Source organism: Dendropsophus ebraccatus, chromosome 4 (genome assembly GCF_027789765.1).
Source record: "Dendropsophus ebraccatus isolate aDenEbr1 chromosome 4, aDenEbr1.pat, whole genome shotgun sequence".
In the NCBI taxonomy this organism is placed as follows: domain Eukaryota; kingdom Metazoa; phylum Chordata; class Amphibia; order Anura; family Hylidae; genus Dendropsophus; species Dendropsophus ebraccatus.
The window spans coordinates 158,775,834-158,794,498 of record NC_091457.1 but is presented as its reverse complement, the minus strand read 5'-3'; the positions used below and the strand labels follow the sequence as shown (position 1 = coordinate 158,794,498).

General features: G+C 44.8%; 1 protein-coding gene across 1 annotated transcript in view; it reads left to right on the top strand.

Moving 5' to 3' along the window:
* The first annotated feature begins 946 nt into the window (after positions 1-946).
* The window catches only part of LOC138789053 (regulator of G-protein signaling 5-like), a 78,935-nt gene continuing 61,216 nt past the window's right edge, over positions 947-18,665 (top strand). The window contains exon 1 of the mRNA XM_069967572.1: positions 947-1,101. Coding sequence (XP_069823673.1) covers positions 1,058-1,101 — 44 coding nt within the window. The 5' untranslated portion in view covers positions 947-1,057. The remainder of the gene's footprint in view (positions 1,102-18,665) is intronic.

Below are 18,665 nucleotides of genomic sequence, written 5' to 3'. Positions count from 1 at the left end.
TGTATAGAGCCTGCCTGAGAGGAGTCTCTATACATGGAACTCCGATCTAACAGGACAGAGGTAAGTGACTTACCCCCGCCCATCGATACAAGTTATTGGGATCCCTGCAGCATGGCAGCGGGGGTCTCGATTACTCAGTTACAGGAGTTTGTCCTGTCACTGAGTACCTAAATGCCGGGATCACTATAGATGGCAGCATTTAAGGGCTTAATGACAAGCAGCTGCGGGATCGCAGCTGCTTGTCATTATGCTGGGCTCCCGGGACCGCTTTGTGAGGGACCACTCTCACTGCAGCGCTCCCGTACACATCTACAGCCTCTCAGTCAGGAACATAGATATACATGCCTACTGCATTGGGTGTGTTCAGTAGGAACTTATATATACAGATTGCTGATGTGAAGGGGTTAAACACCTGAAAAAGAACAGTTTGCAGAACACTAAAGGGAGCTAAACAGAACATGATGGGGGTTGTAGTTTTGGAACAGCTGGAGAGCCACATGATGGGGAAGTCTGGCCTTGAGGCAGCTGGCTAGTGCATGAAGGAATGATGGGTGCAGTAGTTTTGCAATAGTTGGAGAGGTCACTTAGGGAACACTGATCTAAGGGAGCAGAGACAGGACATGATGTTTCACCAGCTGGAGAAGAATAGTTTGGAGAACACTGACTTAATGATAAGCAGTCAGATCATGATGGGAGTTGTAGTTTTGCAGCAGACAGAGGTGCATGGGTTGGGGAACAGTAACCCCTGATCCCAGCATGCGGCATCCTCTGTATCCTCTGTATGTGTGAGGAGGCGAGGATCCTGCGCTGGGAGGCAGCATGTCATTGGATGGGGGGCGGCTCTCCTCCACAGCTGAGCCTCTATATACTTCTGCAAGTATGAGACTGCTCCAGAGTGAGAAAACTAGAGAGAGTGCTACTGTCACAGCAGAGAGCTAGATCAGCCAGAGACAGCCTGCCACCCAGGAGCAGAAGAGCACAATCCCTCACACCCTTCTTATAAGACAAGGAAAGCTTCTCCATCTTACTTCTCAAGGACCAGACTCACTAGGCCAAAATGTGTAAAGGATTAGCCGCCCTGCCGCACACCTGCCTGGAGAGGTGAGACCACCTGGATGTGCTGTGTGCCTAGATGTAGCAGAGCTGGGAGGGCTACATAGGCGTCTGATACTTTGTAACAACTTTGTAACTGTTTTGTGTCAATGTAGCAGATCTGAGCTTGTCACCTGGAACAGCTCATTGGGATATCTGTGGTTTTTACATGGGACTGCAGGTACATCGATTGCGTTAACTCACCAAAATGACAAGTTCAGCTCTGCTACATTATTGTTTGTAGGCAGGGGTAGGGAACCTTGGCTCTCCAGCTATTGCAAAACTACAACTCCCATCATGCCTGGACAGCCAAAGCTAAAGCTTTGGCTGTCCAGGCATGATGGGAGTTGTAGTTTTTCAGCCAAGGTTCCCTACCCCTGCTTCAGTGTATCCTCAGGAGCGGTGAGGTCCTATGATGGGCATCTTTGTATGACGTAGCGGAGACGTGTTGGTGTTTTGGTACAGAAGGACGATTATCTTATCTTTCATTTTATCCAAGTCTCATGACTTATAAACAGATCTCAGTATAGACAAGAAAATCATTCATTGACGTCCCCCCCCCCCCCTCCCATCAGCGACGGGACGTGTAATATTAAACATGAGCATCTGCGACTAGTCAAACTTTATGTACGTGTGAGCGGTGATGCCGTATCCATAGGGCTCAGGGATCCAAATATAGTGCACAGGGGTACAGGAGCCTCAACTGCTATACGTCACCGGAGGAGAGAGGTCTGACTACTGACTGACATAAGGAGATGGGATAGCTGATGGCTGATGTATATAGTATGTATATAGTACGTGTATACGCTTTTTATTATCTAAAGTTTTTACAGAAGAGAAGTAAAAAAAAAAGTTTTCTTGTGTAGATTTATATACTTGAGCCGTGTTCACACTGAGTAAACCAGGTGTAATCCCGCCTGTGTGCCATAGTCTGTCTATGGTAGAGCACACGCTCCTCCGCTGCCGCCGCTCTCTGCTCCGAGAAGTGACATGTCAGGCTATGGCACACTGAGACAGGTGGGATGCTGCAGCAAAGTTCCACCTGATTTACTCAGTGTGAACATACCCTTACTGTATATGCTGCAGATTTTATGCCGTGTGAATAGACACTAATAATCAGAAAGACACATGGTAATAGAGGGAAAAACTCAGAGCAGCAGCATGAAAAATGCAACACACATTCACATGTAGCAAAGTAACTTGACATTAACATGTTACATTCCATAATACAGCACAGTGTATGGGGGGAACATGGCAAGTTACAGTTATCCAAATCTCCTATCTATCTATCTATCTCCTATCTATCTATCTATCTTCTATCTATCTATCTATCTATCTATCTATCTATCTCCTATCTATCTATCTATCTATCTATCTATCTATCTTCTATCTATCTATCTATCTATCTATCTCCTATCTATCTATCTATCTATCTATCTATCTATCTATCTATCTATCTATCTTCTATCTATCTATCTATCTATCTACCTACCTATCTATCTATCTATCTATCTATCTATCTATCTCCTATCTATCTATCTATCTCCTATCTATCTATCTCCTATCTATCTATCTATCTATCTATCTATCTATCTATCTATCTATCTATCTATCTATCTCCTATCTATCTATTATCTATCTATCTATCTATCTCCTATCTATCTATCTATCTCCTATCTATCTATCTATCTATCTATCTATCTATCTATCTATCTATCTATCTTCTATCTATCTATCTATCTATCTATCTATCTATCTCCTATCTATCTATCTATCTATCTCCTATCTATCTATCACACAGCACGGCAAAAGCATAAGGGGGTGCAACGTTTCAAGCATGCTTGAAAATGACATGAGGTCGTCGAAACGTCGCACCCCCTTATGCTTTTGCCGTGCTGTGTTACCATGTTACTGCACTTTGAATAAATCTTTTTATGCACTGAACTTCGGATGTGCCGCGGTATATCTATGTGAATTATATCGAAGAAGAGGTCCTGGGTCAAGACCTTACCGTAGGTACCCAACTCATCTGCTCTTGGTGTGCAGCTACACAACATTGAAGGATCTATCTATCTATCCATCTATCTATCTATCTATCTATCTATCTATCTATCATCTATCTATCTCCTATCTATCTATCTATCTCCTATCTATCTATCTATCTATCTATCTATCTATCTCCTATCTATCTATCTATCTATCTCCTATCTATCTATCTATCTATCTATCTATCTATCTATCTATCATCTATCTATCTCCTATCTATCTATCTATCTATCTATCTATCTATCTATCTATCTATCTCATATCATCTATCTATCTATCTATCTATCTATCTATCTATCTATCTCCTATCTATCTATCTATCTATCTATCTATCTATCTATCCTTCTGTCTGCCTTCCCCCGTTTTTTCCCCGCAGTGGGAACATATCCTTAGTGTCACATCAATGTCCTTTCACCTTCAGCACTCAGACCCCAAAAATACGGGCATCATTTTGAGTGAAAATAAAACAATGTATGAACAGGTGAAAAACATTGCCAGATTTTGCAAAAGCTGGTGGTAAATAATGAGCATGTTCAGTATCTGGACGGTGGTGATTATATGCGGCCGTTATTCTATACGGTATGTGCCCTGCCCAACAACTTCCCATTGAAATTGGTCAGGAGCACGTTATTATATTATTTTGTTGTTATTATTATTATTATTATGATATTGAATACAGAGGTATTTTACATTTATTTTATGGGGTGAGGCTATGTTACTCAGGCTTTGGCAAAATACATCTGAATATGTGGAAATACCTAGAAAAGGGAACCATGAACCATGCTCGCCAATGTATGGCTGTCCAGCTGTTGCAAAACTACATCTCCCAGCATGCCCTGACAGCCAACGGCTGTCAGGGCATGCTGGGAGTTGTAGTTTTGCAACAGCTGGAAAGCTACAGGTTGAGGAGCATTGATCTAGAAGCTTCCAATGCAAATCAATCACGTGTTCAGCCACTTACCTCTATAGCGGGTTCTGTGTACAGATTGGTATCGGACAGAATGACTTCTGTTCTTCCGAAATCAAACGATTTATATAACTTATATGTTTCCATTTATTATTGATCCCGGGCCGATTCTCAATCTGATGGACATCAATACGGGGGCAGAAATCTGTTCCGTAAAGATTAAACTTTTCTTACCTGCCTGTTTCCGACACCTTTTTTTATTTTGAAATCATCTTTAAAGGGGTATTCCACTCAAACATAACGTTTGATCTGTTGCTGCCTATGATGAGACTAACAGTTCCTTCCATACTTATTATTATCTATTCAGTCACCTTCCCCCAGTTTTCAACTGCTGCATTGGGCTGAAGACACAAAAATCTGTGTGTGAGCTTTTTTCTCTGTCTCCCCCTCCTCCCCCTTGTGAGACAGATGATGCAAACAAGTCCCTATCTGCAACTTTGAGGCTTCTTTGTAATGCTGGTAGGATTAATCACAGTGAGTTCATCAGCAACTTGACCTCAGAATAATCTTCTCAGCATTATAAAGAAGCTACAATGTTGCAGATACAGCCTGCCAGGGACTTGTTTACATCAGCCGTCTCAGAAGGGAGGGGGGAGGAGGGGGAGACAGAGAGAAAAGCTCACGCACAGATTTTTGTGTTTTTAGCCGAAAGCAGCAACTCAGAATTGGAGGAAGGAGACTGAATAGATAATAACAAGTATGGAAGGAATTGTTAGTCTCACCATATGAAGTTATGTTTGAGTAGAATACCCCTTTAGGGTATGTTCACACTTACCAGATCCGCAGCAGATTTCATTTAATTAACTGAACACAGCATCAAATCTGCACCATCAAATCTGCTGCAGATCTGCTGCGGATCCTGAAGGTGTGAACGCACCCTTAAGGGGTCACAATATAATGGTCAACCCCCCCCCAGTACAACAGACTCAAGAAGTCAGAGATCATCTAATGCCAAACTTATTCTTTTAATCCCACCATATTCTGATGATGTCATAGAATTATGTCAGAAGCTTTGATCAGTGGTGGTGGGGTGTCCAGGTGCTAAGACCCCCATGATTGCCAAAAGGAAGGTGCCAACGTAATAGGGTAAAATAAGAAGAATCAGTTCTATTCCTCCAAACATGGTGTAAAGTGAAACTGGCCCAGTTGCCCCTAGCAACCAATCAGATTCCACCTTTCATTCCTCACAGACTCTTTGGAAAATGAAAGGTGGAATCTGATTGGTTGCTAGGGGCAACTGAGCCAGTTTCACTTTACACCTTGTTTGATAAATCTCCCCCTTCGATTTCTGCAGGTTCCATTCAGATGAATAGAAAAGTCACTGAGAATTCAGCAACAAACCTGCTGCGTGTGAATATGCACCTATTCACCAAAACGGCTCTTTACATGTTGGTGTAGCAGAGCTGGTTTTGTTATGTGTGTGGTCATCGCTCACTAATGTTGAGCAGATTTAACTCTGCTACATCTGAAGGTTTTAATGTTACCCCAATATTTCCTTACCATGAAGAAAGTTTGGCTTCTTTCATGTGATACAGTTCCCGTATAATGGCTAAACATCCCAGCATGACCGCAAGCTGAATGACCCGAACTCATAGAGCCTCCCAGATCCCTACTATGCTCATAGTTTGGGGTCAGACAGGGACATCCGGCATAGAAACCCATCAAATTCACTCTTTTGTGCCATTACATAGAGTTAAAAAAAACTTTTATTTTTCTTCCAAAAAACAGTGCCACCTCTGTCTCCAGGTTGTGTGTGATATTGCAACTTAGCCTAATGGATCTGCAATACCGCACCCAAACTGAGGACAAAAGTGTTGCTGTTTCTTGGATGGATTATGAAAGTTCATTCTCGGCACTCACCATCATGCTTCACAAATTTTTATTGTAGAAAAAAAGTCCATCACAAAAATATATAACGGCAACCGGACGTTTCGGCGTCAAGCCTTTCTCAACTTTCTTGACGCCGTAACATCCAGTTGCATATATATATATTATTCTTCTTATATATTCTTGTGATGGACTTTTTTTCTACAATAAAAATTTGTGAAGCATGATGGTGAGTGCCGAGAATGAACTTTCATAATACTGCTAGAATTTTTTCTTACTGTAATCACCACCCTAGACACAGAAGTGCCGTCTAAAAAACTTGTTTCTTGGAGGGAAACAGATAAGTTTTATCAATCTATTGGACAAAACGAGGAAAATGTGACACCGGGAACACAGTCCCCTCCACGTGCTCGGGTTGTGTAATGGAAGATCAGATATAAGGGACGTTCTATCGATGGGTTCTATGTAAACAGTAGAGTGATATTCCAATGTTTCCTTTGGCGTCTGCTATAATTTAGTGTATAGATCTATAGAGATGGAGCGCCTGTGGGTTACACCGCACATCAGAACAATAGGGGTTTGTATTGGACACATTGCAGGTAGACTCCATGTAATGTTTTATAAGAGGCGACAGCCGGGACCTCACAGGGCGGAGTTCACACCTAATAGTATGATCAGTATTTTCAAAACTGGATCCGTACGCAAAAGCATAGTGTAGCCCCAGCCTAATCTAAAGAGAATCGTGAGTGTTCAGTTTACCTGCAGCACCCCCGCAGGAGAAAAAAAGCATTACACGAGGACCATTCACTTTAATGATGTATCTGTGTACTGCAGAACAGAATCAGTCCTCCAGAGGAAGAGACCCTCTTTATAACCAAAACTCTCTCAACTATGGGGAAGAGATCCTGACCCCCTCCCCAATAATTTAGAATGACCTAATAGGGTAAATAATAATTCCGACCATAGAACATTTTATTATACTTTATAAACAATTGGCAACCTGCATAGTGGAAAAACTCTGGGCAGTTTTTGTCATCTTTTATATATTTAGTAATAGGAAAAAACTTTATAGACCATTCCTTAGCATAACAACACTTTTTAACAAGGCTGTGGTATGTTAGTATAGCGGAGCGTTAAGCAATCTTTATTAATATTAGAGAACCCCGGCTGTGAGAGATGGCAAAAACAACTTGCTAAGAGTGATATATATATAGAGGTGGCTTGTTCTAGGTCAGTGACCTCCAAGCTGTGGCTGTCAGGTTGTTGCAAAACTACAATTCCCAGCAGTCAGGGCATGCTGGGAGTTGTAGTTTTGTGACAGTCAGTAGGAATATGCAGAGCTATCTAAGGGCAATATAAACTAGTGACAGCGAAGCTGAACAGAATGATGTATCACTTACATTGTTCTGTGCAGCTGACCCAGAGATCTCCTCCTGAATAACATGGAAAATAAGAAGTCCTCTCCATTATGTGCATGTGCTCAGTAGTCCTGGATATTCATGAGCACCAGCACACTCTGGCAGTTGGCTATCTATAGTGTGTATAGGTATACAGCTGACAATCAGCAGCTGAGGGCGGGGTTAGTGGCCCAGCCTAAAGCCTATTCTCCTGCATATTAGGAGAACGGCTGAAGAGTATGATGTAAGTAATACACTGATCTGTTCAGCATTTTGGTCACTAGTTTATGCTGCCCTCATTTCAGCTGGAAAAAAACCTATTGATAGATTCCCTTTAAAGTGCCCTCACAAAAGTTCCAGATGTGTATCCTCTGTGGTGTTTTCCTACTTACTGACATCAATAGAATAAAGATTGAAAAATAAGAACCATCTGCCAATATTGCATCTGGTTCCATGTTAGAAATGTACACAATCAGTGCAACAATGCGATATAGGCGACATGTTGTATGGAGTGTATTGATGTGATCCCACTATCCCCTGTGAGGCCATCGCTTACACAACACAAGCGTGAGTCAACCACTAACTCAATAACTAGAATTGCTTATAGCTGCAAAGCTGTTCCCCCTGACTCGTTATAAATGTACAGCTGTTCCCCCTGACCCCCTATACATGTACAGCTATTCCCCTTGACCCCCCTATACATGTACAGCTATTCCCCCTGACCCCCTATACATGTACAGCTGTTACCCCTGACCCCCTATACATGTACAGCTCTTCCCCCTGACCCCCCTATACATGTACAGCTCTTCCCCCTGACCCCCCTATACATGTACAGTTATTCCCCCTGACCCCCTATACATGTACAGCTATTCCCCCTGACCCCCTATACATGTACAGCTCTTCCCCCTGACCCCCTATACATGTGCATCTATTCCCCCTGACCCCCTATACATGTGCAGCTATTCCCCCTGACCCCCTATACATGTACAGCTATTCCCCCTGACCCCCCTATACATGTACAGCTGTTCCCCCTGACCCCCTATACATGTACAGCTATTCCCCCTGACCCCCTATACATGTACAGCTATTCCCCCTGACCCCCTATACATGTACAGCTCTTCCCCCTGACCCCCTATACATGTACAGCTATTCCCCCTGACCCCCTATACATGTACAGCTCTTCCCCCTGACCCCCTATACATGTACATCTATTCCCCCTGACCCCCCTATACATGTACAGCTCTTCCCCCTGACCCCCTATACATGTACAGCTCTTCCCCCTGACCCCCTATACATGTGCATCTATTCCCCCTGACCCCCTATACATGTGCAGCTATTTCCCCTGACCCCCCTATACATGTACAGCTGTTCCCCCAGACCCCCCTATACATGTACAGCTATTCCCCCTGACCCCCTATACATGTACAGCTATTCCCCTTGACCCCTTATACATGTACAGCTCTTCCCCCTGACCCCCTATACATGTACAGCTATTCCCCCTGACCCCCCTATACATGTACAGCTATTCCCCCTGACCCCCTATACATGTACAGCTATTCCCCCTGCCCCCCCCCTATACATGTACAGCTATTCCCCCTGACCCCCTATACATGTACAGCTATTCCCCCTGACCCCCTATACATGTACAGCTATTCCCCCTGACCCCCTATACATGTACAGCTATTCCCCCTGACCCCCTATACATGTACAGCTATTCCCCCTGACCCCCTATACATGTACAGCTGTTCCCCCTGCCCCCCTATACATGTACAGCTGTTCCCCTTGACCCCCCTATACATGTACAGCTGTTCCCCTTGACCCCCCTATACATGTACAGCTGTTCCCCTTGACCCCCCTATACATGTACAGCTCTTCCCCCTGACCCCCTATACATGTACAGCTGTTCCCCCTGACCCCCCTATACATGTACAGCTATTCCCCCTGACCCCCTATACATGTACAGCTGTTACCCCTGACCCCCTATACATGTGCATCTATTCCCCCTGACCCCCTATACATGTGCAGCTATTTCCCCTGACCCCCCTATACATGTACAGCTGTTCCCCCTGACCCCCCTATACATGTACAGCTGTTACCCCTGACCCCCCTATACATGTACAGCTATTCCCCCTGACCCCCCTATACATGTACAGCTATTCCCCCTGACCCCCCTATACATGTACAGCTGTTACCCCTGACCCCCCTATACATGTACAGCTATTCCCCCTGACCCCCTATACATGTACAGCTGTTACCCCTGACCCCCTATACATGTACAGCTATTCCCCCTGACCCCCTATACATGTACAGCTCTTCCCCCTGACCCCCCTATACATGTACAGCTCTTCCCCCTGACCCCCTATACATGTACAGCTATTCCCCCTGACCCCCTATACATGTACAGCTATTCCCCCTGACCCCCTATACATGTACAGCTATTCCCCCTGCCCCCCCCCCTATACATGTACAGCTCTTCCCCCTGACCCCCCTATACATGTACAGCTCTTCCCCCTGACCCCCCTATACATGTACAGCTCTTCCCCCTGACCCCCTATACATGTACAGCTCTTCCCCCTGACCCCCCTATACATGTACAGCTCTTCCCCCTGACCCCCCTATACATGTACAGCTATTCCCCCTGACCCCCTATACATGTACAGCTATTCCCCCTGACCCCCTATACATGTACAGCTATTCCCCCTGACCCCCTATACATGTACAGCTGTTCCCCTTGACCCCCCTATACATGTACAGCTGTTCCCCCTGACCCCCCTATACATGTACAGCTGTTACCCCTGACCCCCCTATACATGTACAGCTATTCCCCCTGACCCCCCTATACATGTACAGCTATTCCCCCTGACCCCCCTATACATGTACAGCTGTTCCCCCTGACCCCCCCTATACATGTACAGCTGTTCCTCCTGACCCCCTATACATGTACAGCTATTCCCCCTGACCCCCCTATACATGTACAGCTATTCCCCCTGACCCCCTATACATGTACAGCTATTCCCCCTGACCCCCTATACATGTGCAGCTGTTCCTCCTGACCCCCTATACATGTGCAGCTGTTCCTCCTGACCCCCTATACATGTACAGCTATTCCCCCTGACCCCCTATATATGTGCAGCTGTTCCTCCTGACCCCCCTATACATGTACAGCTGTTCCCCTGACCCCCTATACATGTACAGCTATTCCCCCTGACCCCCCTATACATGTACAGCTCTTCCCCCTGACCCCCCTATACATGTACAGCTGTTACCCCTGACCCCCTATACATGTACAGCTGTTCCCCCTGACCCCCTATACATGTACAGCTGTTACCCCTGACCCCCTATACATGTACAGCTATTCCCCCTGACCCCCTATACATGTACAGCTATTCCCCCTGACCCCCTATACATGTACAGCTATTATCCCTGACCTCCTGGTGGTGATTCTGGAAGATAGTGGCCATGTTTTTCTAAGCCTGGACAATCCCTTTATTTATCACTATGGAAAAATCCTTGCAACACAATTCGAAAAAAACGTGTTAATCAGCTCCGGAGCGATTTGGCATTTGGGAACATTGGGGCTCGGCCCCTGATGTTTTGGCCTTTCCGCTGATAGAAACTTATGGCGCTGCCTTCATATTAATTCTGGGTTTATGACATAATGTTGAGCGGAGATTTGTGGAATTGTTATCACCTGGAGGAGTTATGATGGAGAGCGACCAATTCTGCAGATATTTTTAGGATCACAGAACTCTCTATCTTCATCCCTGTAAGGTGATACATCTGTTGGGATCAGGACGCCAGATATCCTGGATGAGTGCCGAGTCGGTGCTTTGTGGATACTCAACCTCCGATAGACAGCGTTACGAGGCGGCTGCTACCTTTCATCTGTGTTACTCCTTGTTAACAAAGGACAGAAGGAAACTGTATAATGGGCTTTGCTTTAAAGAAGAACTCCCTATGTGGCGACCCAGAGGTGCTAGGTGTTACTTACAAGAGCTGATATTGCGGTACCGCTGCAGCACTCGCCATGGGGCTCGGAGTGGTAGTAGCTCTGCCTAGTCTCAACACATGTCCATTAAAAGGTTGTCACTGGTGTTTCCTTTGCAGTGTACTGGTGCAATACAGTAAGGTACAAAGTCCAGGATAACGTAACCACTTGGAACGTTTACTGGGCGGTCTCTTAAAGACACAGTACAGTGCTGTTTTAAGGCTCCGTTCACAAAGGGTGTTTGGCGCATGTTTCCCCTTGAGTGGTTTCGGAGAAATACTGCTTTATCAGTTTAGACTTAACAGTCTAAGTTAGTGACACTTGGAGTTTTCAAAGTCTCTGTTACTTTAGTCAGAACTTGTACTTGAGGGGAGGGGGCCCTGTCCAATTATGCATGTCAATGTGTAGGGGGAATTCTGACAACAGAAGTAACCTGTACTCACAGCTATGAAGTTTTCTCTAATGCTGGAAGGTAGTACAGGCCCCAGGGTTGGATGACTGGGCAGAGCTAGCCCATTAACTTATACTAAGGGAACCAAGCAGCAGGCAGCGGAGTACATCGGCGTAAGCAACTTCTCCAACCACTTTGTAAATAGTACCTCTGCAGGACTTGCAGACTTTGTGACACGTGACACTTGAGAATGATAATCCCCCACAGCGTAAACAGTTGGGAGTCCCCCTCCAGTGGTAGTCATGAGTCGCAGGTGATGGCTTGGTTAAAGGAATAAATTTAGCAGCTTATACTCCTCCTCTACTCTGATACAGGGCTAAACTGACCACATGGCTATCTCCACCAACTTATAAGAAAGGGCCGAGACTTGTTTCCTGTTGGTGGAGAGCAGCCTGAGAATCCTCTGTACCTGATAGGGCAGAACTAAAGGGGAACTTCTAGAAGGGCTTGTGAAAGGGAGGTGGGTGGAAGCAGCTGCACTGGAATTAAACAGATAGTGATGCGGGGCTGTTTGGCCCCAATACTAAAGGGATTTTCTGGAACTTTAAAACTGGCGACCTGTCGTTAGGAAACTAGGACTATGAGGCGGGACTAGGATGAAGGACTAGGAGGAGGGACTACGATGAAGTATTAGGAAGAAGCACTAGGAGGAGGGACTAGGATGAAGGACTAGGAGGAGGGACTAGGAGGAAAGACTAGGAGGAGGGACAAGGAGAAAGCACTAGGAGGAGGGACTAGGAGGAAGATCCAGGAGGAAGGACTAGGAGGAGAAACTAGGAGGAAGAACTAGGAGGAAGAACTAATAGGAGGGACTAGGAGGAAGATCCAGGAGGAAAGACTAGGAGGAGGGACAAGGAGAAAGCACTAGGAGGAGGGACTAGGAGGAAGATCCAGGAGGAAGGACTAGGAGGAGAAACTAGGAGGAAGGTACTAGGGGGAAGAACTAGAAGGAGGGACTAGGAGGAGGGACTTGGATGAATGACTAGGAGGAGGGACTAGGAGGAAGATCCAGGAGGAGGGACTAAGAGGAGAAACTAGGAGGAAGAACTAATAGGAGGGACTAGGAGGAAGATCCAGGAGGAGAACTTGAAGGAGGGACTAGGGGCAGGGACTAGGTGGAAGAACTAGGAGGAGGGACTAGGAAGAAGCACTAGGAGGAAGAACTAGGAGGAGGGACTAGGGGGAAGGACTAGGAGGTAGGAGAACTACTCTGGTGGAGGTATCATTTTTACCAATATTATTGCATTTTGTTATAGGAAATCACTGGGCCGACTGTTTTTAGAAAAGATGATATGCGGATGAGACAATCCTTTTAGGGATCACGTTCGCTGATCATATGGCCAATCCTTTTGGGCTGATATGTTATCAGAGAAGTCACATAAGTTCCAAGAGGTCCTGCTTGTTCCCCATCCTAGGCTTGAAAGTTTTTTTTAAATGTTTTTTTTTGCTTTATATAGCCCTATAATGGACAATTATTAGATAGGGAAAACATCAAATTAGAAACAGGACTCAAAGGGCTGGGAGAACAAACCCAGACATGTCTGATACTTGAGTCACTCTGATCCCTGGCACCATCGCCAACTCTCTGGGCGCAATGATTAATAAGCGGTGACAGAAATAGAGACCCTACTGGATATTTCTCTGACCCGGCCCTTGAGTTTCATCGAAATGGACCCCTGGAGTGACAGTTGTGGGACTGGAACATAGTTTACTATGTATGTCCTCATGGTTGTGCGCTGACCTGACAGTGTGGGGGGGAAAACACACAGCCCAGATAGAAGCAGACCCAAAATACACTATTGACCATCATGTGGCCAGCCCCGAAAGCCCATCATATATACCGTCCATAGAGGAGACGCCCGCAGAAAGCTGTGGTGTTAATCTTGCATGTTGGAAACGTTGGAGATTACATTTTTATTGGGAAATATTTATTGGGCGTCTCATAATGTTGCGTCTATGTCACAATCATGGAAATCTAAGCCTTCTGGCTGTCATTGTGTGCATCACATTCACACATACTAAAAATACACGAGCCGGCCTGAAGATGAATACAACAATGGCGCCAGTCACTGGAGTGTCTACATAGATAAAGCATTTCACTGAAACTTTGAGGTTTTCTTCGACATGTAGATTGACCTTCCCGTCTATCACCCTGCGAATCCATGAGCGCAGTACGTGTCGCTATTTATGGCATCCATCATTATATACGGATGGCTGGTTAGTCATATTCTGATTGACAGGCAGTGTAAAAGTAAGGAGGGTTACAAATGTCCTTATGCTGAGTGTGTATCATTAAAGGCCTCCGGCTACTTAAGGTGGAGTACCTAAAAATTAAAGGGGTTGTCCAGGAAGCAAAGCATACAATCTCCTGCTCTCTTAAGATGGCCAGAGGGAGAAAGAGGTGCGTCGAGGAGCAGAGCAGATGGGACCTTTTCTTCCCCTTTAAGGGATTCAATCCTTTCAGAAGGGTCTCTTGGCAAAAAGCTGATGACATGATGTCCTCCTGATGAAACTCCACTGTTTGTATGGCAAGTAAGTGTTCAAAGTCCCTACAATACCACCACAAGGGAAATTAATCGTTACACACAGATCCTCCAGAGTGGGAGACGCTCTTTGTAACCTCTCTGAAAGGTGATGGGGCTGAACAGAGTGCCCTTAAAGGGTGTCTGGATGGGCCACCCTCTGTGCATCCTACATTTTCCAGCTAAACACCTATTCACCATTGGACAAGGTTTAAGCTTCATGGCAGATTGATGGGATATAACCCAAATGGAGTGATTGACGGGAGTCGGACAGCTGGAAGCAAGAGATTGTTGGTGGTCCCAATGGTCGTCTTCTAAGTGACACATTTCTGGCATGTCCTGAGATGTCGTCTTCTCTCAGATTGTTTAATACATCCATTATGCCATTCTTTGGGAAAGCGCAGCGACAAGCACCATGAGATTTTCTGCAGGTCAGGTCACGGTACAGATGTCCAAACTACTATCCTGCCAAAACATCAGAGAACAGTCCATTAACTTCTTCAGATCACAGAAGGACGGGCTGAGCACACGGGCAGCCTGGCCTTATGAGGATACGATTTGGACAATCCTGAGACAAGGGAATGTGAAGATGACAAATTACAAGAACATTTAGAAAAGTCAACTGGATAATACGATATCATGTGACCTTTATATTGCTACAAAGGAAATAACAAGAGGGTTAAAGTTTCTTAAAATATGTCATCATCGTGTCCAATAGAGATGAGGACAACTCGAGCATGCTCAAGTTTGTCCGAACCCAGAAATCTCAGGATTTGATTACCGGTGGCTAAAGAAATTGGAGCCTGGAAAACATTCATACAGCCGTAGGCCATAGGTTGTATCTATGTTTTAAAGCATTCCCTAGGGTTACATCCAACTTCTTCAGCCACCGGTGATCAAATGGCCAGACTTTCGGGATCGGACAGACTTGTGCAAGTTACGCTCATCTCTAATGTCAAATTCCCTGATGAATTGTCAAATGTTGGGTTTCGGGATCAGGTCCAGTTTCTAATTGAAGAGATTTATTTTCAAATGAGGCACCATGGAAAAAAAGTATGTAAATTAGCTTCACATCTTCTATGTCATCAGAGTCAACAGATGTTGATCCATTCCTACAGGATCCTGATTTTGGGTTTACCTTCTATAATTTATATATACTCTACATTTGCTAATGTACATCTTTTCTCCTCAATAAGTGACCTGTTCACATGCCGGTATTAAGAAGTGGCCATGCTTTCTCAATTACTTGTTAGGCTTATTATCTTTCCTGTCTTCCCCATACACTTGAACGTTCCCTATAGGAAGGGTAAACTGCAGCCAGACTTTTCTGGGGGCGGCTTATCCCCTCAAGAATGGGGTTAAGCATCGGAAAACCATCACACCCAACCCATCTCTCCATCAATGTCATCAGTCTTTGGATAGCCAGCAGACCCCCATATACCTTATACTGCTGGCTAAACACAACTTCTACTACTACTACTTTAAGTTTTATGAGCACCTTTACTTGATAAATACTTTATTCCTAAGGTATATTTAGTGCGTCTAAGAAAAAGTTGCAAATGTAATGGAGAATATGGTAAAAAGTGAGAGGTAGAATCTTAGTTGATCTAAATGGGAAATTATATTTTAAGGCTATGTTCACACTGCGTATGAATCCGTCCGTAGTGCGAACCGCGAATATACACACGAAGTTTTGAGGTTGATGCGTTCGCTTGAAAGTATACGATATACGGCCGCACAGTGCACACTACGTATGAACTTACGGCCGGATCGTATACGGCGCCGTGAAAAATGAACAAGACCATTGTTTGAGGACGGAAATGTTAAAACTCACGGCCATGGATTTCCATGCGGTCCCGTACGGAGAACTTATTTCAGCCAAATTGAACTTGATTTTTCGATCCAAAAGGTTCTGTGTGGTTTACGGGGCTGGGCGAAGATTTCCAAGTAAATGACCTGCCTCAGATCGCTTCGAAACAAGCTAGGGAAGCATAACTGTACTACGGGCGTATGTTCGCGGTTCGTACGCATCCGGCCGCATGTCGATTTTTCGCACACCCGTAGTTTCAGCCGCACATGTACGGCAGCGTAAGACCTGCGTATGGATTCATACGCAGTGTGAACATAGCCTAAGAGGAATTACACCATAAAGTGGACAGAACTATAAATCCCCCTACTATCGGTGTCCTGGCGTGGTCTTTTTTTGGTCCTGAGTGTTTTTTCTGCTATTCTTCATATGACTTATAGCCAACATATGATTCTCATTTCTGCAGAATTCTACTTTGCATGCAGAGGCCACCGGCAGGGTCGTCTATTCACGCTATAACTTAGTATCGCATTGTCCTGACATCCGGCTCCTTCTGAAGTGACACGAGCTGCCGATACTACTAGTGGAGTCTATACCCAGCTCTATAAATACATAGGTGGGCCACAGAAGGAATATTTTTGGCTAGAACATGAGAATACGATTATCTTACAGTCATTAGAAGTTCCATAATGTCTCCCAATCAGTCACGGTGAACGACGGAGCAAGAAGTGTCTCACAAATCCAAAATACGGGTGGAACTTGGTATGGAAAGAATGACTGCTTTACCTGAAAGACTCTTTGGATCCGGACGGTTCCTGTGGTTTTCATTTTGGGAACTTAATCCTCCCTGTAATTTCTGTATTCTACGTCCTCTCGCCCACATGGTTCTTTAGCATTCATTGAATTCTACAGGTTGTTTATTGTACGGCTGCAAACTAAGACTCAGCAATGTCTCACTCCGTCGCTCTTCTAAGTAACTGCACTATGCCGCGTTATACTGGGGTCACATGGGAAGTTGTTGTGTATAGAAGTCAACTGGATAATATCTTTCATTTGCAAATTGATTGGATCCTATGACCTTCCCCCTCCTGGCCATCTCCTCAAAGTTTCATCTCAAGGCACCGTGCACATTCAAAAAAAAGTTGGATAAATTCACCCATATCTTATGGGAATTCTCCAACATGTGAGACACATTAAATTTTGACACCCAACTTTTTTTTTGTTCTTCTCCCTATTCAGAACACCTGCCTACCGAGCGTGCACGTGTATGGAAGGGTCCAGAGGAATATTGCTTGATCAAATCAGCTCTTGTCCAACAAATTTTGAATGTGTATGGGCACCTTAAGGCACTCTATTGGGTCATCCATGACAGGTATTGTGAAGGGTATCTGAGGCAAAAACACTTTAAGGGGGCATCTAAGGCCAAAGCTAGCCTTAGATAGCTTTCGCCTGAATGTCTGTTCTATTAAGAGCTTTATCTCCCAATCCCCCCCATACATATGCATGCTTGGACAAGCGTACCTCTACCCTAAGTTGGAAGAGGGGAGAAAACCACTGCCAGACTTTTCCAGTAACTCATCTCCATGAAAACATAAATCTGGCATTTTCTCTCTCCCAACCTGCACGGCGGGGAACAGTAGGCGTTAGGTGATCAGTCAATCCCATAGAAATATTGTTATTGTGTATGGTCGGCTTTAGACTCTTACAGATAGAACTTATGCTTCTCAGACAATTTTACGGAACCATTGGAACTAGCGTTGAGCGGACTTGAAGAAACTGTCCGGGTCTGGCAACTTCTCCGAACCTAAACTCTCTCGGTGGCTGAAAAAGTTGGATGCAGCCCTAGGAAGTCCTGGAAAACATGGATATGGTCTATGGCTGTATTCATGTTTCCCGGACATCTGGATCCAAACTCTACAGATGCCGGACATCAAATGCCACGAGTTCAGGTTCGGAGAAGTTGCCAGACCCGAACAGTTTTAGCAAGGCAAGGAGGTTCAGCATTTGTACCTCTTTTATATTTTTGAAGGAAACCTTTCATTAGTTTCATGCTGATCGAACCCCTGCAGCATGAACACACTACCTGGCTCCTTTATCACAATGAGTTTAAATGACTGTATTAGAACGACTTTTACCTTGATGAGTCCTAGAAGTATAAGTATGGGAATTTCCTTTTAATGTCAAGTAATGCTAAACGTCAAGTTAAGGTTTACTACGTCAGCATAAGACAAAGGATTTCATTTTCTCATTTCAAGTCCTTAGAGACCAATTTCTTATAACAAGTGAGGAGGAAGACTGGAGTCTATTGTATGAAGCAGGAAAATAAAGGAACGTATAACCATCGCTATCTTCCACACATTCCCTTTATGAGTCATCCAAAGAATCTATGGGAGATTTGCTGATGCCGATGGATTGTTCTGTGGGAATACAGGTTATTCCAGGTCAGGAGCATTATTGCTCCGAGCAGATATCTCATATACGTTCTATTTATTGAATGACCTAAGGTGTCGCCCGCGTTTCTGCTGAGACAGCCATACCCGGGAATCATCTGCTCCCATTACGTTCCGG